Raw genomic sequence first — 23,074 nt, 5'->3', positions numbered from 1 at the left:
GGGAAAGATAAAAAAGGGAGATGGAAAGCAACGTTTATACCACAAAAACAAAATGTAGAGATACACAAGTGGCAGTTTAACAGCATTTCTCTCCCCAGTTTCAACCCACTTCCTATTACCGAAGTGTTCAGTGAGTTGCTAGAGGTCAGGAGCAGCTGTGATGACAGGTGGCAGCAAGTGGGGCAGCCAGCTCTGCCCAGCTGCGCCGGCCCAGAGCCAAGGCCGCGCCTCATTCCCGACTCGCGGTTAGGAGCTCACCTACCGCAGCCTAGGAGAAGTAATCAATCTGCGGTCTAGGCCAAACTCAGCAGTCAGCTGAAGAGGTAGAGAATGCGAGAGGCAGAAAGTTCATGCTCTGGCCTGCCTGCCGTGCCCTGCTAAGGGGACGTTCGGAGAGAAGCGGTTTGGGAATGGCTCGTACACAAGATGGGAGGCTCCCTGCCCACACAACCCGCTGGCCTAACCGCCCTGGGGCAGTCCCCACAGCCGCTATCCGGCTACGCAGCCAGGGCTGGGTCTTTGGCTGAGGGGAAGGTCGACTTTCTCCGTGCGGCGGTCGGTGACACAGGCCTGAGCCAGCGGCGCCGCTCAGCGAACAGCAGCTCTTCGCGTGGCCTCCAGGCGGCGCCACGCCGCCGCGGGGGGGACCGGGGGCGGGAATCCTTGGTGTTTTATGCTAAGGTAAAAGTACGTGCCTTCTACGCGTACGCGGCTGCTGAGAGACCTCTCCAGAGCGCGGGCTCTTCAGCGCCCGGAGATACTGCACTTTTCCACCCTGGGGGTTTTTACCTCGGGAGCGCTTGGAACCGTCCCGGGTAGACCTCGGCCCTGCCTCAGCGCCAGGCGATACCATCTCACGGGGGGGGGGGGGGAGGAGGAGAGGCGTGAGGGGAGGTAGCCTCGTTCCTTTCTGGCGCAACGGCAGAAAGGGGGTTGCTGGAGGATGGTACGCTCCTCGTCAGGCTAGGTGCCCAAGGACTCCGCCTCGTGTTTGTCCACTTCCTCTGCTTCCCCCCCTGCTCCTCCGCGGTAAGTGGAAGAGGCGAGGCATCACCCCAGCGCCTGCGCGCTGAGCGCGGACGATCAGTGTCAGAGGGGATGGACGAGACGGCGGAGCCCGGCGCGGGCCGGGCCAGCGCTGAGGCGGCCGCGATGGCGGAGGGCGACAGCGAGAGAAGTGATGGTGTCGCCGAAGGGGAGGCCGCCGCCACTGCTGCTGCTGCATCGTCAGCGCCGTGCTCCCCTCTGGCGGCCGCTGGGGGCGAGGGCGGCGGGGCGAAGCCGCTGAGCGCGGCGGAGTACGCGCGGCGTGTGCACCAGTGGCTCTGGGACTCGTACTGCGGGTACCTCAGCTGGCAGGGCTGCCTGCCCGCCCTCCTCGCCGCCGCCTCCGCCGCGCCGCCCTGCGCCGCCGGCCCCCCTCGCGTCCCCGCGCCGCCGCCACCGGTCTCCCCACCGCCGGGGGCGGCCGCCGCTGCTGCCTACTACAACCCCTTCTACCTCTTCGCTCCGGCGCCGGCCCCCACAGCCACCGCCGGGCCGGGGCCCCGCGCCGCCGCAGCCGTCCCCACCCCGGCTTGGCCGGCAGCGGCGGGCAGGTTGGCCCCCGTGCCCAGGGCGGCCTCCGGCAGCGCCACCGGGACCAGCGGCAGCGGCGCCCCCAGGGAGACGGGGCGGCCGGCAGGTGAGTGGGGGCGGGCGGGGGCTGGTCTCGGTCGCTTCGCGTGGGGACGGAAGGGAGCGGCCGGCCTGGCCCTTGTCACCCACGGGGAGGCGGGTGGCGGCCTCGCGGGGTGGGCGGGGAGCGGAGGCGTCGCCCCCGCTGGTGCCCCCTTCGGCCTCCACGGGCCCCTCCGGCTCCGTTCTGGGCAACGCTGTCGGGAGAAGGAAGTTTGGGGGAGGGGGGTGCGAGGTTGGGGGTCGCTGCGCCTTTGTGGGCTGCAGAGCTGGGCGTGTAGCCGTGCCTTGTGAAAGCTGACAGCCCGAACGCCAGTCTCTAAATCCATAATTCTAATCCGTAAGCGGGTTTGAGAGGATTGACCTGTACGTACTTCTTAGAAGTTTAGTGTTTGTGGCGTGTTTTCGTAGATACGAAGGAGTTTAATTTTTTTTCTTGCAAGGCTTACTGTTGTGGTGACAGGCTTGTAATACATCTAGCTTTATAAGTAGCCTGTTTCAGTGGTGAAATATAAACTCATTTTATCAGTTTTAGTGGACTCTTTGTGCTCAAATAAAATTATTTGATGAAACAGAAGTAGAGAAGTAAAATCGTACTTACATTCGACAAGCTGGTGGCAGGACCTGAAATAAACAAAAGTCTGTTAGGGCTACAAATATTGAATACTGTACATAACAGTGCTTCTGTTTATGTTTGTTTGGAGATAAGACAGACTTGCTCTGATCACATCGGAGAGAAAACCCGGAGCAAAACATTTCTTGACAGGTTGAGGGGCACCTAGTTGAGATTCCCTGAAGGTAGCACCTTGGATAATGGTAGAAAACCGTTGAGCAAAACACTGATGCACTTCGGAGAAAAGCCAGATCTCCTTTCTTTCTGGAGGGCAGACTACAGCATTAGCGATCTGTGACGTTATTTATAAGCTCAGTGGCTGGGTGTGAGGTGAGGATGTTTTTAGTTGCTTTTTCTTTCTTTTGAAGGGAATCTAGCTTCTGAACTCGCTTCTTTCGTTTTTGAGCACATGCTCTTTAAATAAGGTTGTAACACAAAGCAGTATTTTCTTTAATTGTGACCTGATTCTGGGTTACAGATTGGTTTTAAACAGATGTTGCCAGTCATTGGAAAAGAGGATATGTACAAAGGCTAGACTGAAATTCTTAGGGTTTTTTTTTTTTTTTTTTTAAATCCTAGTTCTTCAGGAACTAATGCCCTATGTTAAAGGTAATTCAGGGCAGGAATAGCATTTCGTGCTGCTGAACATAGTTCTTCTGAATGTTAAATACTGCTGCAACACCAGGGCTTCTTAAGGGAACTCAATGTGATACAGTGATACGATACAATTACAAATGAAGACTGTCGTACTGGTGCTTTGGCTCCAGATTGCACATGGATGATGTATGTGGAGTAGCTAAAGGAATTATGGCTCCTTCTTTTCTGCTGCAGATTATTGCCCACACAGCAGGCTTGGCAGGGCGGGTCATGTGTCTGTTCCTACGTCACTGCAGTTCACAGCCCAGTGTGTTTACCTAAACTGAAATAAGTGACAGCTTGTGTTAATGTGATGGATTTTTAAACTGAGCTGTCAAAAAGTGGAATGGGTAACTGCCTCTTCCAGTTCAATCTGCCTGCAGGTGGGTGTCAAAGCACCAGAATTAACAGCACTCTGGGCAGTAGCAGGCTTTTTGTGGAAGGTGATCATGATTTACGAACATCCTTTTGCCCCTCCTTGCCTCACTGGAGGAGATTACTGCTCTTCTGCTGGGAACAGTGGAACAGAATGTGTGCTCAAGCCTCACCTGCTCTGCCTGGTGCGAACCCATCTTTATTGCTGGTTTAATGCCTAGACTTTGAGCCGAGATGGATGTGTGTTGCATTTGACTGTCCCTGCTGTACACATAGTAGCTCCTGGCAAAATAATGGATTTCTGATACAAGGAACATCTCAGATCACTACAATGGAACTCTGCCAGTCTAAGGCTTACCAAGGGTTGTTAATGTAACGGAGTTTAACATAGTTTTAATACTTATTTTCTTAGCCCCATTTAGCTTCTTCCTTATTCAGTTGTTGAGTCTAGTATATTCAAATGAAACTGGGCCACTAACTTCAGTGAATGTGTTCCTTTTAAAAGAGCAAATGAATGGTTTCATCTGGTGCTGTATGCTCAAGTCAGGACTGGGGAAACTGGCTATGCTCCCTTCTGCCTTAGTTGAAGAGTCTTTAATTAGAATTTAGTTGCCAACTTGGAAATACTTTGACAATGAGAATTTAATCCAGTTTGTTATTATTTACATAACAGTGATGCTACTCAATAGTATCAATGCAGAGTTATCAGTGAAACAGGTATGAAAGAAAGATATATAAACTGACGTATATTAAATAAGAACTTGCTCTTGCCTAATCATTGCTTGATTATACTTAACCCATTTAAAAAGCACCCAAGTGCTCTGGGCTTTCAGCTTCACTTGTGTAACTTGTGATGCTAGTGGCTGGCATTATTGGTCTCAGCAGTTGAACTGTGGAGGCTTATTCTGAGTGAAATTTGATGATGTTTTTTGAGATTAGAGAGAGGAACTATTTTATTTTCTTTCCTTTTCCCCTTTCCCTGTGCATAGGGGTTCGTGATCTGAGGAACACTTAACAAACACAGTCACTGCTTTCCACAAGTTACATTTAGTAGCACTTGGGTATTTTTTAATGAAATTTTGATGTGAGTCCTTGCTAGTTTGATATGAGTAGTCGTATTTGGGAAATACAGAGGGGTAGATGGGTTCAGATGAAAATTACTTTGCAAGACTATTCCTTGGAAACCTTCTAAGATACTCTTTAGTATTTTCATTGCTTTAATCAATCTGAGTTAGCGTTATCTTGTAACTGTGACTGCTTATTTTGCCCCCATTTGCACTTGGCCAATTAAATAGGAGAAATGTGTTAGATTTTTCTGGTTTGTGGTAGGGCAGTATCTGCGCTTTATTATAATAAGATGTCTGTAGGAATATTTATGCCAGGTATGACTAGTATTTTCATTCATTTCTGTTTCTGAGTTTGATTTGAGGCAAAATAGGCTGTGTTTTACTTTTAGAGAGCTGGTACTTGGTGCATACAGAAGCCTTTCTGCTGAGCAATAGAAAGTTATGCTAGATGTAAGATCTAATTTTCCTTTCTCTGAACTCTCAGATTTACTGAAATCTGTCTCTGTGAAAGCTGTTCTAAATGAAAGAACATAAACATTGATGCATTTTCAGTGTACTTTGGTTCTTTAGTGGGGTGGAATTTTGCCTGTGACCCTAATTGAAGAAGGTTGTAAATGTAAATAATTCAGATCATTTTCTATTCGTACACTTTTAGAAGTTTTCTTGAAGATGATGTGAGCTGAGATCAAGATCTTGATAATGTTCTTGCAGTGAGGTTAATGTGAAATGTTCTTTAGGTGATAGTGTTAACTTTGTGTAAGTGCAGTAAAATCTGAGTAATGTTAACTCTTTCTGTTGCAGGTCGGGAGTTCATTATCCCTTCGCTGGCACACAGATTCATAGCAGAGATGGTGGATTTTTTTATTCTCTTCTTTATAAAGGCAACCATTGTTTTAAGTATTATGCACCTCAGTGGAATAAAGTAAGTTGAACAGTTTAAAGCCTTATTATGTACAGCTTTAAGCTCTTCATGCTCTTTGAAGTGTTGTGATGCGTATATATGTATGGTATGCTTACGCATATGGTGGCACTTAGTAACAGTCAAAAGTGGAGGAAAAAGCACCCCTGGGTTAACCTCCTTTTAAATACTTTCTGATTTTGGGTCAGCTGATGGAAAAAACAAATTTGTACAGGTGTCTTTGTAGGCTCACAAACTCCCTACTAAGGACAGATTAGACTTGCAGTCTATTTTTGCGAGGCAATTGCAAGATTTTTTTTGAAGTCCTCTAAAAAATTCAAAGAAAAAGCATTGATTGATTGATTGTTTTTTTTAAACAGCCTTTAAAAATGTACTAGGTCTGGCTGGGATGGAGTTATTTTCTTCATAGCATCTCCTGTGGTGCTGTGTTTTTGATTTGTGACCAAAGCAACACTAACAACAAAAAATTACTTCAGCTTCTGCATGTCAGATATTATGTACTTTTAAAATACAGCCAGATTGCTAGGAATGCTACCATGCTGCAGTCTTTACTGGGCGTAAGTTAGGTTTCTTAAAAAGTACAATTAAGCATTATGTGTATCAGCTCTACACTAGATTGAGTATAAAATGTGAAATGAAGAATCTTTCAGATGTGATAGTTTACCTCAAAGACTGTTTTGTTTTTTTTTAATCTGCTTCTTTAACTGCAGATATTTTATTCTGTAGCTCATGTAGCTTTTCTGCTTTGGGTTGGTATAATCAAATATGTTGTTCTGATTAGCAGATAAGAACTTGGTGCAGTCAGTAATTCTGTTACTGTACAAACACATTTCAGAATCGGAGTTTTCTGCCAAAGAACCTTCCAAATGTTGACTGACTGTAAACTGATACTGTACAGATAACATCTTTCAGACACCTTAAACTGCTGCTTGGAAGGTGTGTGGAAGAGGGTCAAATCCAAAACAATAAATATGTCGATGTAAATGATCAGTGTTTTTTGTTCAGATAAGCATTCAATTGAAATGCCAAACTCTCAGTTCTGTTTAGTTGCCAAAACCTCCAACTGTCACCTGACAGCTTATATTCCCATCTTGGTTTTAGTAGGCTGAGAATAATAAAAATGAAGTACTGGAACGGTGGGGAAGAACTATGTGTATACTGCTTCTCTAAAGCAGTGAAGGTGATAGAAAGGGAATTTTTTTTCAATCCATTTACAGTATATTCAGTATTACTACTTTTGTAAGAGCCAGTAAGTTGCTTACAAGTTGCTTCAGAGAAACGTTCTGGGGTTTTTTTGCTCGTGAGGTGTGTTGTCCTTGGGGCTGGGCTCAGGAGTTGTCATGAAAAACAAACATCCTCACAAGCTCAAGATAGAGACTTCAGGCCAAGGTTGTATTGAAGGGAAATACAGGTTGTGCTACACTTTTTTTTTTTTTCCTTAATTTCTAACATATTTTGTTCTTAAAGTCTGAATAAAGAGAAGGGCAAGTAGTACAAATATAGATGGACTGTTTTGAGGTTAGACTGCACATTTCTGTGAGTAGTAGTTATTGCTTAAGAGGTGAGTGAAAGGTCATTGCCTAAATTCATGTTGCAGGTATGCCCATTCCAGCTATCAGATGAGAATGTTAAATCTGTAGTTTATCTTGTGGAAATACTCATTTGACCCCGAACTGATGCTTTGCTAACTTTATTAAACCAAACAGCTGAAGGTTTCAATTGTTTTAAGTTAAAAATTTCTTCCTGCATGCCAGGACATCTGCCTCTAGAAGAGTGTGGTAAGCAGTTAAGAGTACTGAGAATAAGGAGCCCTGGTCATGCAAAGGGAGGCTGAGTTGCCAGACTTGCAACTTCTCCCTTGCATTTATGGAGAGGAGTGCCACCTTCTCCTTGAGAGTTCCTGTAAGGAAGAGACTTGGATGCCTTCCATTTATACAGTTAGGTGGTCACATGCAGAATCTCTTGTTGATCTTTCAAGAAGTGTGAGAATTTTCAGAATGCTTCTGCAGCTCACTGCCCAGGGACACCATTGTGTGAAAGGGGTAATAAAGAATGTTTTGTTTCTTGATGAAAAAGACAAAACAAACAAGGCAGCAACTCAGAAGGAAATCCAGTGTTCTGAATTTTAATGGCTTATTTAGTGTCAGAGTAGCCAAGAAGCTTTTGTTCTTTTACTAATAGCAGAACTGAAGGAGTGAATTCTAGTATTAAAGGGGTTACATTGGTATTGGGAGAAAGATGGTTTTAAAGTTCAATCTTATTTTGTACAGGGACATCTCTAAATTTGCCATGCATTACATCATAGAAGAAATAGATGAAGATACGTCCATGGAAGATTTGCAGAAAATGATGATAGTAGCTCTCATCTACAGGTTATTAGTCTGCTTCTATGAGGTACCTACTCATAAACATTAACATCTGCAATTGATAGTTGTCAGTTGTTGAATAAATGTTTAAAAAATATCTATCACCATTGGCCTATAAAGTAAATCCTATTTATATAGTATTTGGGATTATGTTGAAGCTTATGACATTCACATAGTTTTGAGGAAAACCAGGTTTGCTAGACCAGTGGAAAACACGGTGGTGTGTGAAATTGAAATAACTTTTCTTTTACAGATAATCTGTATTTGGGGAGCAGGTGGAGCAACCCCAGGGAAGTTCTTGCTTGGACTGCGAGTTGTGACGTGTGATACATCTGTACTAATTGCACCCAGCCGTGTGTTAGTCATTCCATCCTCTAATGTCAGTATGACAACGTAAGTTCTCTTAGATCAGTCACATTGCTTGCAGGTTAGTAGTGTGGAAAGCATGTGGTTTGGAAGGAAATACACAATTTCTTTGTTATTGGCCTTTGCAATAATTGGATTGCAAGAGCTATTGTTAGATTCTGTGATGTAAGAAAAAAAACAGCAATTATTCAATCCTGTGAATATTTTTCAGGTTAAATAATCTGTGAACTCTGGATATCAATTTCTGTGCTGTGCAAAACTGAGGCACTAAACTTGAAAGTACAGCTACCTACTGATAGAAGCAGAAAGGTGAAAATAAGGCACTGAATGTTTTACTCTCTTTTCAGGTCCACAATACGAGCTTTGATCAAGAATTTTTCTATTGCTTCATTTTTTCCTGCATTCATTACACTGCTGTTTTTCCAGCATAACAGAACAGCCTATGATATTGTAGCAGGAACTATTGTGGTAAGAAGAAATGGAGTGAGATGATACCAAAAGATGAGATTTCCAGACTGGTTTTTAGCATCCCCTCCCACCCCCAGTGAACAAAGAACTACCCCAAAACTGAAATTGAGGTGTCTATCAGAATCTTTTACCCAGATGAAATGGGAACTGTTTCAGAAGCTGATGTTCTGCTCCAGGATGATGCCAGCAGCTACTTTCGAAGTATTGGAGTTTTCATGAATGCCAAAGAAGTCTGTGAGAAACAATACGTATTACATCTGGAAGTATTAACCTCTGACTGATGAGAAGGAAAGTGACTGTATGAACTGCAGAAAGGAGCTGTTCCGTTCATCAGTCTGTGGAAAGCAGATACCTAGAAATACTTCACCTAAAAAGAAATGTCATTCCTACAGTTTTGGATGTTGGCAGGTAACTAGAAAATCAAGTTGTTTTCCAAGCAGTTGCCCAAGTCATTTGATAAAGAAGAGAACTGCAGTATTAAAAAGTAAGGCAAATCATGTTAATTGCCATGTGTGTTAGAAGAGCTGAGCAGTGTTTATCATGTCCCTTATTATTGCTTCATAGATCATATTCCCTCACCTCTTTAAGTATTTTATCAGAACATTAACGTGAAGAGGTTTTTGCATGATTGTCTCAAGCATTATCACTTATTTCACATATCAAAGCTAATAAAAAAGGGGTGAAATAATCGCTGCTTTTTCTCTGAGAAGGGTATGTTACACTGCAGTGTTAGTGAATTAGTGTGTGTAAATAATTTTGGAGCTGTGAACAGTACAGATCATGCTAATGAAAGGTAACTCTTTTGCATCTGTTTGGGGTGAAAGCACTTGTTTGTTTCTTGCATATGATACCAAGCAAAACAACTGAATGTGTTTCAGGAGCATGCAGAAAACACAAACTGTGTTCTGGGTGTAAATCTACAAAAGTACAAATACTGGTTATTTTCACTTTATAATTCTGGCTAATTGTTTGTATATTCAGAATAACTTAAATACTGAATAAAGAAGCTTAATATTTTGCATGACTACATAGCTTTGATAATAATATGCTTATTCTCATGTTGTTAGTATCTTGAGAAAGGAATATAAGCAGTAATGGGAATGTGAGTTTCAAATTCTTCTAGGGCCCAGTTTTCCTCTGTTCCTCCCTTAGGTGTAACTTGCCAGTCAGTGGCTGAAATTCTTACCCTACATTCAGTTTTTGACAAGGGTTTGGCTGATTTTTTTAGAAGTCTGGATAATCAGAAAGTGTATCTATCAAAATACCTCATAATTTTGAGGGTTACTGTTGTTTTACACTAATAATTTACTCTTTGGCGTCTTAAATGTACCATGTTACTGACATGCATCACTGAAATAAAAATGTCTAAACAATAAGTGATGATAAGCAGGCCTGAATAAAGCAGCCTTTTGAGTGAAGCTGGAGTGAAGCTGCTTAGCTGAACCAGAACTTTGCTGAAGTGTTCTTTCAAATAATTACACTGTTGACTTAAGCGTTGAAGTAAAAGTTAGGCAGGGCAATCAGCCTGTCAGAAGCTGCCAGAACTCACTCAAGTCACTTCTAGGGTGGGTCTTCCCTATTTACAATTTCGGTATGAATTCAAAAATTTTTGTTCTAGTTATTCTAGGAGTGATCTAGAAACTAGGATACAAGATAGGGGGAGGAAGGGAAAAAGCAACAGCCTTGGCTGAAACTTTGCTCCCACTTCAGATGAGGGAAAGTATTTCTTAGCCTGTAGAAAAATACTACCCCTTATACAGCAGGTTAAAAAAAAAATTATAATTCAGGAACAGAGAACACATCCATGGAAATATGTATATATTATGCTGCTGTAAATGCTAGGTTTTAGTTTTATGCAAATTGCATTAAAAACACACTTTTTTTTTTTGTAGGATGAGTTATTTGACAGGTGATAGAGCTAAGGGGAAAAAAAGTGAAATTTGTGGCACTTTTCAGATTTAGACATCTGGAAATCACTATTGTGTATAATCTTTCCACAGCTAGAGTGGCAGGATGTGCCTGAATAGGAGTTTCCATGTGTCGTTTTAAAGTCTAGTTGCTGAGTGTGTTGTATTTATGGAAATAGTGGAAGTTTTCACATGTAGAGCTCCAATCACAAAACCAGAAGTTGGCCTTTGTCCTCCTGTCAAGTCTAATTTGTGGTGAAAAAAAAGGATCTCATTTCATAATACTGGCACGTGTAGGTGTACAAGGGCCAAGCAGCACTGGGGCGAAGGGCAGCAGTGTGAGCAAAATACCCTGGCAACACCTCTGAAGACAAAGCTTATGCAGTTGTGCACGTCTTTTCAGTTCTAGCTGTAGCAAGCACAGATCTCAAACATAAACTGAATGCTGTGGCTAAGCAAAAGTCAAGATGCGGTCTCCAGCCAAACAAAAAGCATTTCCTCTCATTTTACTAGAATGATGTCTGTTCTCTAAGAAACTCCTCTAACTGGAATGGAAGTGAAAAAATCCCCAAATCACTCATTTGTTTGTAGAGTGGTGTGTTTTGTTTTGCTTTTTTTAGATACCTCTACAAAAATCAGCTGCAGCCATTGCAGCCAAACAGTTGACACACTGAGATGGCTCCAAGCTTAAGTCTACAGTAAAACTCCCCTTCCTAACAAGGAACCTCTAACTAATTTAAGATCCTCTAAAATCGGCATCAGTGTCACTGGCAAAAAGCAGAGGTTAGAGAAAGCACATGACATTGCTCAGGTTCAGTGGATCATCTTATATGGTTGCACCCTTCACGGAGAATTTAAAAAGCCAAATCGTATTTCATAGTTTTTATTGATGGCATTTATCCCATGGTTTAACATGTTAATTATACTGTAATAAACATGGCTTTAATATTAAACTTTTCCTTATTATCCAAAGTCACCACAGTCCATTTCAGTAAATATAAAAATATATACTTAATACTTTGTACAATACTGGTTTTTGGTCCAAACAAAAATGGATCAGAAAAGCCAATAAACTTACTTTAAGAATTCCCAATTTTAAAGATTTTCTAAATGGATTTAGGCAACTTTGAATAATGGGATTTACATAAAATCTGAGACGATACTAAACAAAAATGGCCGTAACACACAAAATTAAAATTTCAATTTCACAGATTTGTTATGCCAAAAGTACAGAGAAACAAAATTGTATTTACACATGTTTCATAATAAAATAACAAAGGCGAGACAGGTGATAAAGGGCTGTAAGAATGAAAATATAGAAATAGCGTATAATTATTAAATGAAGAACTACAGATCTAACAAGTCCTTAGCATGGATCATCCTTAAATCAGTCTTCCTCTATCAGAAAATTTTAGTGCACGATACACCCAAACTCACTCACTTCACACATACACCAGCACAAACTCAGCATAGAAATCATTCGGTATCAACATTCTCTACTCTATACAGCATCCCTCGCTGATATAATTACAATTTCGAGGCGTCAGTAAACGCAGATGAGTGCACATAGTGGTGCCGATGAAGAGGTATTGTACAAGCCATTCACTGCGCAGGCTCTACTCACGGCTACAGCCAGACCATGCCGAGTCAGTGAGAGGAGGAACTTGCTGGAGTTCTAAAATAGTTTTGCTTGAGAACGGCCCTGTTGCCAACGTTATTCATTACCAAAAAAAAAACCTAACTGGGGAGAGGGCAGGGAAGGAAAGGGCAGCAGAGTTTTATATTCCTTTAGGCAGATCTGACTTGAGCTAACCCAGCATGAGGTACGATCCCGACAACTGAACAATGCAGGGTAGCAGCTGCTTCGAAAGTTGCTTTACCAATCAGGCGGTTATTTTCTACGTCTAACTGCAGTCTTTATCTTCCGACCAGAAACCGAAGATCCAGAGGCAGAGAAAACATTTTTCCCATTAGTCCTATCAAAAGAAATTAGTAGTTCAGAGTTTAGGACAGTGTAGCTGAAAATTCAGTAGCAGCACTGAGCAGATACTCCAGAACAACCGTTTCATAGTCTTGTCTCACTAGTTACCAGCTGGCAACAAATGGCATATGATGAACAGGAGGAAGAGAGTTCCAGAAACCAAAAGAATTAAATCTCTCTTATTCAGAAGGGAAGCAGCAGCATAATGGCTAGATATGGATTCTATCTTTCGAGAACAAGACCATTTCACATCCGTTGGTGTGTGCTATTTCTGACAACTAGGCTCCTTTCCAGATACCGCTGCTTAGTTAGCCAGTCAGGTTAATACACGGAAGGACGCCAAATTTAGCGTCAAACTCCAAGGTTCATAATCTGAACACCTCATGATTTAACAGCAGCAGAGGCTGAACACCGTCCACTGATACTACCCGAAGCTCAAGTGAAATTCTGATACAGTCTCTTACCCCACTGTAAATCCTGGAGGCTGGCTGAACGGAAATCCTGAAGAGCCAGAAGGCTGTGCCGGTGCTGCAGGTGCAGGATGATTTGCACCAAAAGTAAATACTCCAGGGTTATTTTGAAAGTTACTTCCAAACTGGAATACAGAACCTGGGAAGATGGGGTGGAAGCAAAAGGGATTAAGAAAGCTGAAATGTGATGTCATCCTTTCCAGCAAAATCCTCATGTTCTTCCCATTGTCTTGAATGAATTTTTTTCACAGGTCACTCAGGACAACAAAGTTGGCACCACAAGTGCCACATTACAACAGGAACAGTACATAGAAAAATTCACTTCAGTAGAGAATCATAAAGGGATTCTTAGTATAATACTGCTGGCACGCTGATAACAAATTGTTTGCTAACTTCTGTACCACCATTAAGTTTATACCTGTGCATACGGAAATTTATCAGTGAAGTCTTAAATTATAGTATTGAATCATGTAGATTTGTATTTAAGTAAACTTCCTTGTGTTCACTCAGTTGACCTGGGGACTTGATTTCATTTAATGTGCTAACACAGCACCTCATCTTAAAAAAAAAAAAATAAACCCTATCATCATAGTAACGGATAAGCAACACAGACAACACAGGGAGATTTTTATCTTTTAACTGCTGCCTGATTGGTGCAACACTGAGTAACGTGATGTGCCAACTAATCTACTGATTGGTACAAAAATATCACATACTTTTAATGGAGGCTAAACTTCTGGAGTTTAAACTTCTAAGACGAAGAGGACACCTCTCCCTTTAGGTATTTGATGTGATGGTATCAACTACGTACGTTCTGGCAGTGTGTTTCTTTTTAAATAATTACTAGTGTGGAACAGGTCTTTCTTATGCTTAAATAATAAGGATCCTTCCCTGCTCCCTTCCCCCAGTACTCATTAGTAAAAAGAACTTTACTTAAGCCTTAAACCCATAAATGCTTAAAAAGAATTCTGACCACATTCTTACATAGCAAAGCCCCCAATCCAAATAAATTGCTAAAGCCTGTTAATGAAGTCGGATAACTAAGAACTATTCTAACAAATCCAAAAATAAGCATTTTTCAGTGCTTCTCCTATTCTAGTTTGTACAGTCTTACCAGTGAATACTCCATGGGTTTCAACACTTCATCTCTAGATCTCTCAAGAAAACAAACCCCAGGATTTAGTGGTAGGGTTGCAACCTCGGTGTGTGCCAAGCCTCTTGTGGAGGAGGCTTACTGTGAGGCTGGCAGACCTCTGCCACATCCTCCACAGTCAGGAGTGAGACATGAATAATTTAACCCCGCAGCCATTATTTTTATGGAGGGTAATTCTTAAATATGTATGCACGGCAGAAGGTCTTCTTTCTCCACGTAACTGAAGGTGCACTTCATGAAGAAGTCAAACAAAAACATAATCCGTGAGACCAAAAGGGAAGAGGTTGGTTGGCACTCACCAGCGCTGGGGGCACCGGAGCCAAAACCCGGCTGTTGGGTCGCTTGCTGTCCAAACAATGAGGGCTGAGTGCTGCTTGTCACCGAGCCGAAGGCAGGAGGAGCAGGCTGAGCACCGGCTGAAAACAACGGCGTCGACAGTGATCCAAAACTTGGAGCGCTCGGCTGGCTGGACCCTTGACTCTGGCCAAATGCTGGTGCCTGACTGGCGCCAAATGCCGGGCCAGCAGCCGGTGCTGAAGTCCCAGAGCCAAACACAAACGAAGAGGATGATCCTTGGGGAACAGAAGAGAAATGTCAAGATATGCAGGATTTCCCCCCCCCCAAAAGGATGAATCCAGAAACAAAGGCTCTAAAAACTCATGTTTCCCAAGTCTGGTAGCTGAATACTCTCATCTTAATTTCAAACTAATTGTGTGATTATATAAAGCAAATACTATACCAAACATAACAGGAATTGCACCTTTTCTTGTAAGTAACACAAGAAACACCAAGTTTATGAGAGTCAGACAAAATTAAACATCAGATACATCAGTTGTCTAGACTCATATTACTATGTTAACATTCATGTTCTAGAAACAGATTTCCACAAATAACACATTTTAATTTGTATTTACTAAAATCTGTTTATATCATGCACAGAATATTAATTCAAATTGTATTTTTCAAACATGCAAAATACAGCTCCTGATTTACTAGGAGGACATGAATCTTCCTTGTCAGCAACTGCACCCCTCTCTGCCCAAGTGTTTACCATTATCAACTTCTGGAGGCCTCATCATGCTTGCAGTGATCTCTCTGTACTGAAAAACTCTGTTTAGCAGAGTTATTTCTCTGTGTAACATCAACAAACAACCAGCTTGTTTGTTTAGCTGCTTCGGTTCTGCACAGCCAGCAGAAATAGTGAAACGAAAATACGTGACAGAACAGTGACTCTGGACACACACAGTAGACGTGCTACACAAAAGGGGACATTTTAAACAGCAGTATTAATGCAATTTAAGCTGTCTTCATGCAACAGAAAATACCCTCCGTTGCACCGTAACTTGGAATGGCTGACTGCTTTTCTTTACAAGAACAGAAGAGATAACTGGTAAAAGTTAATCCAGACTTCCGCATTAAAAAAAAGAAATCCTTTTGAGAAGATGTTTGAAATATGGCGTCGCCTACTAACAAAATGACACTGAAAATTACTGATTTGTAAGGTTAAACTGATCTGCTGGTTGTTGTAATTCAGGACTGTTTTCTCTCTCTGATACACAAAAAAAGTGTGCAAATTTAATTTCTGTGAATGACAAGGCTAAGCGATCACATCAAACCAGATGAAGTCTCTTCCTCACTGGTTCAATTTTATTTCCAACATGCTGTGAGGCTAGCAGGGGAAACAAGATGCTTTGGCAGATTTAGTCTTGTACTGCTAAATTCATGCAGTGGGGTAGCGAACATAAAATGTGAGGAAACTTTAGATTCTTATCTCTGCCTTCTCGAAACTGCTAGAAGATTAACAAACACTGGCCATAATGCTTATTAGAAACCAATCCTAAAGCAGCAGCAATTGCATGTAAGGTACTGTCTTCCTATATACTTGTTAAGGAAGGATTTTGCAAATCTTGACATTATTTACAACACTTGGGAGTTTTAGGTATGGGAGAGAAAAGGCAAGAAAGTTGTAATTCATTGACTTCTAACTGTAGGCACTGGACTGACACTGAGGAGAGGAACTATCATTCTTATAAGGAAAAGTTCCTATTGGAACTGAAATCCAGTAAAGGGTTGTCTTTTGCATAAAACACCACCGCTGCCTGTTCATAGCTAAACTGTATTTCCCAGACTATGAAAAACTGAGCCCAAATTTATACTGTTGGATATAAATACTCAATATTTTTCTCTACTTCCATGCATTTGGCCTATACATTCTCCAAAGTAAAATATTCATGAAACAGTATGATCCACTATGTAATGGCAAAACCGAGAAGAGCATCTATTTAAAATGTACCTGTTGAACTTGATGTGGTTGCGGCTCCAAAGTTAAAGCCTGAATTTGCTGTATTGGTACTGCTGGCTCCCAAACCAAAGAGAAATGACCCCGTACTGGTGCTGGAAGATGTTGTTGCTGGTTTGTTTTCTTGAGAGAAGCCAAATGACTGGGATGCTGCAGAGTCTGCAGAATTGCCAAAAACAGAGCTGCTCACAGTGTTGCTGGGTTGTCCAAACACGAAGGGAGCGGGAACAGGCTGAGGATTTGAGGAAGAGATGGCGCTGCCAAACACACCGCTGCTGTTGGCTGAAGTGGTGGGTACGACCGTGCTGGAGGAACTTGAGCTCAAGAAGCTGAAGGATGGCTTTGCTACTCCTTGATCTGAAAGGAAGAGCAGTACATCAACCACAACGGAAATGCCAAACAAAGCACAGCAAGTAGACTGCTGTTTCAATCACCCTACAAAGAGCAGTCCTGAATGACACCTCTGCTACTATGCCAGCTACTGTCACTTATGTAAGATCCAGATTTACTGTGCTGATTGCTGCCATCTACAATTAAAGGAATGGAAGAATTGTGAATAACAAGGACACCATTGCAGTCTGTTTAGGCCTCAGTGCTTATAAGCACTAAGCACTGGCTGTCATTTCCTGAACCAGTCTTAACCGGTACTTCTGAACTTTGAACAAAAATGTTTCAGATGTTCTTAGAACAACATCAATCACCTGTAAGTTTTATGGCTTTGCTCAAGGGCAGTATTGAAAAACACAGCAACAGAGGTGCATTTGTAGGTTGTTCAAAAATACAGCCCTGTGCATACAGCTTTAACTCACGCAAAGCGTATCATCCTCCTAACTCTTCCAAGCCTGAGATCATTGTACTTCAAGCACCTGCAAGACCTGCTTTTAGGAGCAGAGAACAACCCTCCATTAAGACCATTTTTATAAAGTAACGAGTGCAGTTTTACAAGCTTAGAATAGAGCTGTCTGTAAAGTCGTTCTTCAGCTTTCCCTAAGCTGCTCATCTAATTCTCGTTATTGATCTGTGATCTTTTTTCAAATTTCCTACTATCTTTTTTCCAGCAGTTATGACCCCTTTTCATCTATGCAATTTTTAAGGGACTATACCATTCTTCAGAACACTTGTTAAGATTTCCTTTTTGCACAAGGTGCTTCACCAATTTCCGTTACTCAACCAAACTCCAGAACTTTACCTGGCAGGTAAAAACAAAACAAACCCAACCTCAACACCCCCCATCCATCCACCCACCCATCTATCTCCCTTCCCCAAAGCCCACAATCCTCCAAAACCTGCCTGTTCTGTAGCAGTTCAACCTAAGAATACTGATTAAACCCAGTATAAACCTATGTATTGCTTTTATTCAGGGTTACTTACTGCTGTCCTTTTCCGTATCACTTCAGAAGTTAGGAACTAATTCCGTTCTCTAAACCACAGTTGCTATGTCATACAAATGGAATTCAACAGCTACAATTTTTCCGCACAGTGATCACCACAGAAGAACTCCAGAGTTTCAAGAAATTAAAGGAATACAGAACTGTGTAATATCTGTGAAGTGATTTTCATCCCTCTGTAGCAGTGCAGAAACAGTGGGCCACCCTGCAGCACAGTCCCTCTCTCATCCACTTTCACTGTGGAAAAGAGCGCCAGTGTGAGGCCTCTATACTGCTCCATACTACAGCTGTGCTGCTACCACCGAGACAATACAACTTCTGCACTCATACAAGAAGCGATACAGGTTCCTTAAGGTGTGGCAGTTTTCTTGTATAAACCCAGTGTTAAAACTCACTGAAATCATAGAATGTCCTGAATTGGAAGGGACCCACCACAAGGATCATGGAGTCCAACTCCTGTCCCTGCACAGGACAACCCCACAGGTCACACCGTGTGTCTGAGGGCGTTGTCCAGTCTCTTCTTGAACACTGTCAGGCTTGGGGCCGTGACACTTCCCTGGGGAACCTGTTCCAGTGCTCCACCACCCTCTGGGGGAAGAACCTTTTCTTATTAATAATATACAACCTAAATCTCCCCAGAGGTAAAAAGGACTTGGTACGTATTGTCTACACACCAACAATCAAAACTGAAGACAGGCTGCAGGCAGCAGTTAAACCTTTTCTAAAGCTCTAATGCAGGAATAGATCAAATCCCACACAATTTGTCCCATGTGGCTTCAAAAGTATTATTTGATGGACACGAGCTGACAAGCAAAGACGAGAGATGTTTCATTTACCTGAATTACTGGTTTGTGCCCCAAATGCAAAGGTCGGCTTTGCCTGCTCACTTTCCTTCTCCGATGGTTTAGCAAAACTAAAATTGAAAATAGGTTTTGCTGTGCTCTCCTCTTTGGTATGCTCAGCCATCCCAGCTGAGAAGATCGGTTGTGCCTTTAGCTCTTCATTGTCGGCTTTCTTTCTAAATGCTAATGGAGCAGCAGAAGTGACAGAGTCCTGCTTCTCTTCTGTCCTTCCCAAAACAAACTGTGAGGCAGGTGCAGCCTCCACAATGCCAAAAGAGAAGCCTGCCTTTGTTGAAAGGGTTTCATCCTTTTTTTCATCTGACTTCTTAAACGCAAGAGCAGGCGATGCTACCTCCTTTTCTGCCACAGTTCCGAAAGTGAAGCCACCGACTCCGGTTTTATTCTCATTGATAGCTATGGAAGAAGACGTAGAACTCGTGCCAAAACCAAAGCTTCCCAAAACTGGTTCCTCTTTCTTTTCCTGCTGTCCCAGGCTCGCTGTCCCAAACTGAAATGTTGAAGGAGCCTGACTGCTTGTAGATGGAAGTCCAAAGGTAAAACTGTTACTTTTACCTTCTTTTTTACTGTCTTCTGATTTAGAGTCTGAGGAAGAAACTCCAAATTTGAAGTCCGCTGAACTAGTAGGAAACTTAAATCCCCCAGCGTTGGATGATGCAGATTCAGATGCAATGCCGAACTTGAAGCTCCCGTGATCTCCAAATTTAAAATTTCCTGTGCTACCTAATGTATGAGAAGATTCAGAGGAGGATGACTGGACACCAAATGCAAAGGTTGGCATGGTGGCATTAGTGGACACAGCAGCAGTACCAAAACCTGCAGAAATAAGCAATAATGTTAAGTTTCTACTATATGATGTAATACATGCAGGCTTTAGCTACACGGCTGGGATTCTAGTCCTGAGCTTCTCACAGTCAAAACTGTTTAAAACAAACAAAAAAAACAGCCAACCAAATAAAATTCTACACTTCCTCTCTATATACACCTTTTTGCAATAGTATTCTTCTGTCCACCACCTGCCTTTGAAACTAACTTGAAAGTCTAAACTCCAAATGAACAACACATAAGGCTTGTAAAGAACAACTATGATATCAATGCTAGCTCTTATCTAAAAAGCATAATCTTTTTCTGGGCACAGGGTATGGAAACAGAGGCATGTTACCTTTCCTAGAGGAAAACTGAACAATTTTGCCATACTGGGAAGGGAAGGGGAAGGGGAAGGGGAGGGGGAAGGGGAAGGGAAGACTGCAGAATGCACACCCTTGCTATTCCCATTAAGTATTACCTTTGAGCTCTGCTTTGGTGCCTGGCTTCGCACTTTCACAGGCTACACATTTTGTGGCTTCTGGTTTGTTTTGGACCAAGCAGACCTCACAATCCCAGCTTCCTTCGGGCTTCTTGAATTTGTCTAAATCCAGGAATCCTCCAGAAGGAGCAGAAAACGCAGAAACACTGCTACTGGTCACAGGCACTGAACTCCCTGAGAAAGAAGCAAGGTAGTTAATCATCCATCTGAAATAATAAAGTGAACATGAACTTTCTAAGAAACTCTTAAATTCTCACTAAATTACAAAGCGGACAAGTGCAACAGTAAAACAACCTCAACCTACAAGTCATACTCAATCTGAGAATATAAACAATATTCATCTTTATAATCTATATATGATTTGAAGGGCAAATTGAATGAATGACATTTAAACAGCAACTGCAGTTCATACAATACAGCAACATAGCCTATTTCAGATGTAAATGAAAGGTGGTGTATTCAACTAAAACTACTAAAATAATTTCTGGTGGCACGAGTAACTTAGTCAAAGTTAGCACCACACAGATTAATGATCACTGTCAAGTGATGCAAGGCTGGAATTTATCAGAATGACTCATCACCTAATCCCAAAGACAGACATGTTCAAAACTACGCCGTGATAAAAACAAAACAAAACAAAACACCACCAACAACAACAAACCACAGCAGAGAGGAACTCAGTTTCCAAACCCACAACTCTGTGTTCAGTACACAAGCTACCCTGTCTTAAACAGCAGCAAAAACTTCTACAAAGAGGCCCAAAAGACAATTGCCTTCTGATTTTTCTCCCCTGTAGAGGAAGAGATCTCACTTGATGCTGCACCCCAACAGAAAACTCCAGATTCCCTAAGCGTGCAGACTGAAGTGGAGATCCAGAAGGCACAAGGGCACCACAAAATTGTCGTGTTCACCTACAGTTCTAAACCACTGAGGGTGGCTTTTGAAGGAGAGGCAGAAGATAATGTCTCAAATTCAAAATAAAGACAGGAACACGTCTTCTCTTCCGCAGCACATCTAGAGAATTTTTATCCTCTCACTTTACTTGCCTTACTCTTCCCCTTCACAGATGTAATATAACTGTGCAATTCTCTACACTATGATGGTCATGGCAAACTCCTCACATTTCCAAAACTCTCCCTTGCAATGGCTGGAGTCTCAGATAAATGTGCCAGCTGATCACTCTAAGGCTGAAAGTCCATGAGAATAACCTCCCTCTGAAATGTATCATCTTATCTGAAGAAATTCCACTCTTACTGTAGAGCATGATTCCAAAAGCACAATCTAGCCCATCTTAGATATTTTTTTCCCCATGATACATTTGCAAAGGTGGTTTTTGACATAATAGTATAATGACAGTTAATGCTAAAATAATTATTTGTGCTTTAAAAACAATAACACTCACCACACTCAGAATGGGAAACAACTCAGCTCTGCACTGAAGAAAGCACCCACTTCCCCAAGGTCTGGAAGGACCTTGACCTTCCAGAACAAGGTCACCCATGCCCTGGAAGGCTACCCCTGGTCTTCAGAGTCATAGCTGAACATACAGGTTTGTTTTAGCTTAAGATGACGAGTTAAAGACGACACTGTCTTGAAATCTAGCTTCACACCTCTGCTCAACAGCACACAGTGCTGAGTGGAGACATTTTTGGCCATGTTCTCCAAATACTGTTTCTACTTACATTTCGAAACAGAAAAAACATAGTAATTTTTAACTCTTCACATTTTCCACGATGAAAAAGAGTAAATTGGTTTTAAGTTGATTAAGGCATCCAGTTTAGTCATGTTTCCTCACCACCTGCAAAGCAGGGTATATGTGCTTCAATGCCACTCTGCACTAATTCATTTCACTATCAGTTTAATTCATGTGACAGGCTTGAATCTGGGCTGAGACCTCAGAAGCGCCTGTAACCATTCCTGCAGACAGGCACTAATCCATCCTGTCTGGCATACAGCCACGCTGCTGAAAGTGTTTTTTATATGCAATGTATTTTATTCCGTAAAGAATGCACAGAGGCTTAGATTGAAACAACACAAAGGAGGAGAACATACCTGGTTTCTCAGACTGACAAGCTACACACTTGCTATCTTCTGCCTTATTTAATAAAAGGCACACCGAACAGTCCCAAGAGCCTTTTGGCTTCTTAAATTTGTCTCCAAACCCCAGAGTGACTGTTGTGTCGGTGCTGCTGGAGGAGGATGTCACTGTCACCGAGTTTTCTGTGACCACTGGCAATGTCAGAGCAGGCATTACTCCTGTTCCAGGCTTTGGTGTCTCACACGCTATGCATTTTGTAGCTTCAGGTTTGTTTTGGACCAGACAGGTATCACAGTCCCATGTGTTGGGTGCTGGTTTGAATTTGTCATCAAAGCCCAACGTTCCTGCTGCAGGGACCGCTGCCTTCGAGGTGACACATGGACTCGAGCTTATCGTCTGCTTCATACTCTCGGATGTTGACACTTTAGCAGCTTGACATGTTACACATTTGTCATCTGTGGTTTCGTTTTGCAGACATGGGTCACGTGTGTCAGACTGCCAAAACGAGGACGCTTGTTTAGAGGTGTCTTTACCTGCAGAAAAACTACTTATTGCAGGTCTTGTATAGACCTCTGTGCTTGTAACAGGCTGTGCAGGCGTAGGGGAGTGTGTTTTCACAGACGTAAAGCCTAGAAAAAAAAATAAACAGGAAGAGATCTCACTGATAAAGCAGTACCCTCACCACATGTAAGTTACTTATAATACTAGATGGCACAAATTTAAACCAAGTGCCAAAGGTTACAACTATACATTCCAACTAACTGCAAGAGGAAGTCCCTGGAAATCTTATCTAAGGGGATGAAATTTCATATACTGCACTGGGACACAACAGAACATTTATTTAAAGCTTGATTTAACTCTTCATTTCCAAGGAAGTTTTAGATACAAATCTTCACTGGTAAATACAAGTGTGAACAAACAGTACTGAAAGCTGACTGTCACAGACTAGAAATAATCCTATTCCTTTTTAACACACGATGCCCCATCAAATCAAATTCCTAAAGCTATTTCTGCCATAGTAGATGACTCATATTTACTTGGCGCAGCAATCCACATGGTGTTTCCCAACAGATATGAATATTAATTAAGTAATAAAAATAAAGACAATGGAACAATTGTTATCCATAATATTTGTTCAAAATGCACTGGACACAGGCTTACTCCTTAATTAAAAGTGCCAAGTTT

The 23,074-nt window shown here is 42.2% G+C and overlaps 2 protein-coding genes across 7 annotated transcripts in view; one reads left to right on the top strand and one right to left on the bottom strand.

The window, feature by feature from the left end:
• Window positions 1-1,059: 1,059 nt before the first annotated feature.
• On the top strand, window positions 1,060-9,516 carry FAM8A1 (family with sequence similarity 8 member A1). Its single transcript, XM_082046129.1, has 5 exons — window positions 1,060-1,684; window positions 5,170-5,290; window positions 7,558-7,681; window positions 7,907-8,046; window positions 8,367-9,516. Exons 1-5 carry the CDS (start codon window positions 1,099-1,101, stop codon window positions 8,509-8,511), a joined length of 1,116 nt encoding a protein of 371 aa, XP_081902255.1. The 5' UTR covers window positions 1,060-1,098; the 3' UTR covers window positions 8,512-9,516.
• Window positions 9,517-11,261: 1,745 nt separating this feature from the next.
• NUP153 (nucleoporin 153) overlaps window positions 11,262-23,074 on the bottom strand; it is a 45,526-nt gene continuing 33,713 nt past the window's right edge. For all 6 annotated transcript variants that reach the window (XM_082046123.1, XM_082046126.1, XM_082046125.1 and 3 more), the window contains exons 16-22: window positions 21,904-22,518; window positions 19,831-20,025; window positions 18,522-19,361; window positions 16,292-16,654; window positions 14,298-14,570; window positions 12,840-12,984; window positions 11,262-12,370 (exon numbers count right to left, since the gene is read on the bottom strand). In XM_082046123.1, coding sequence (XP_081902249.1) covers window positions 12,286-12,370; window positions 12,840-12,984; window positions 14,298-14,570; window positions 16,292-16,654; window positions 18,522-19,361; window positions 19,831-20,025; window positions 21,904-22,518 — 2,516 coding nt within the window. In that variant the 3' untranslated portion in view covers window positions 11,262-12,285. The remainder of the gene's footprint in view (window positions 12,371-12,839; window positions 12,985-14,297; window positions 14,571-16,291; window positions 16,655-18,521; window positions 19,362-19,830; window positions 20,026-21,903; window positions 22,519-23,074) is intronic.

The sequence above is a fragment of the Streptopelia decaocto genome (assembly GCF_964273445.1).
Source record: "Streptopelia decaocto genome assembly, chromosome: 2".
NCBI lineage: Eukaryota > Metazoa > Chordata > Aves > Columbiformes > Columbidae > Streptopelia > Streptopelia decaocto.
The sequence above is the reverse complement of the archived record's forward strand: the minus strand, read 5'-3'. Positions and strand labels throughout refer to the sequence as shown.

Bases quoted from the DNA above. Each gene is read 5' to 3' on its own strand.
- FAM8A1 (XM_082046129.1), top strand. From the start codon at position 1,099: ATGGACGAGACGGCGGAGCCCGGCGCGGGCCGGGCCAGCGCTGAGGCG. The intron at 5,291-7,557 runs GTAAGTTGAACA...TATTTTGTACAG, and splicing joins ATGCACCTCAGTGGAATAAA to GGACATCTCTAAATTTGCCA. The intron at 8,047-8,366 runs GTAAGTTCTCTT...CTCTCTTTTCAG, and splicing joins TCTAATGTCAGTATGACAAC to GTCCACAATACGAGCTTTGA.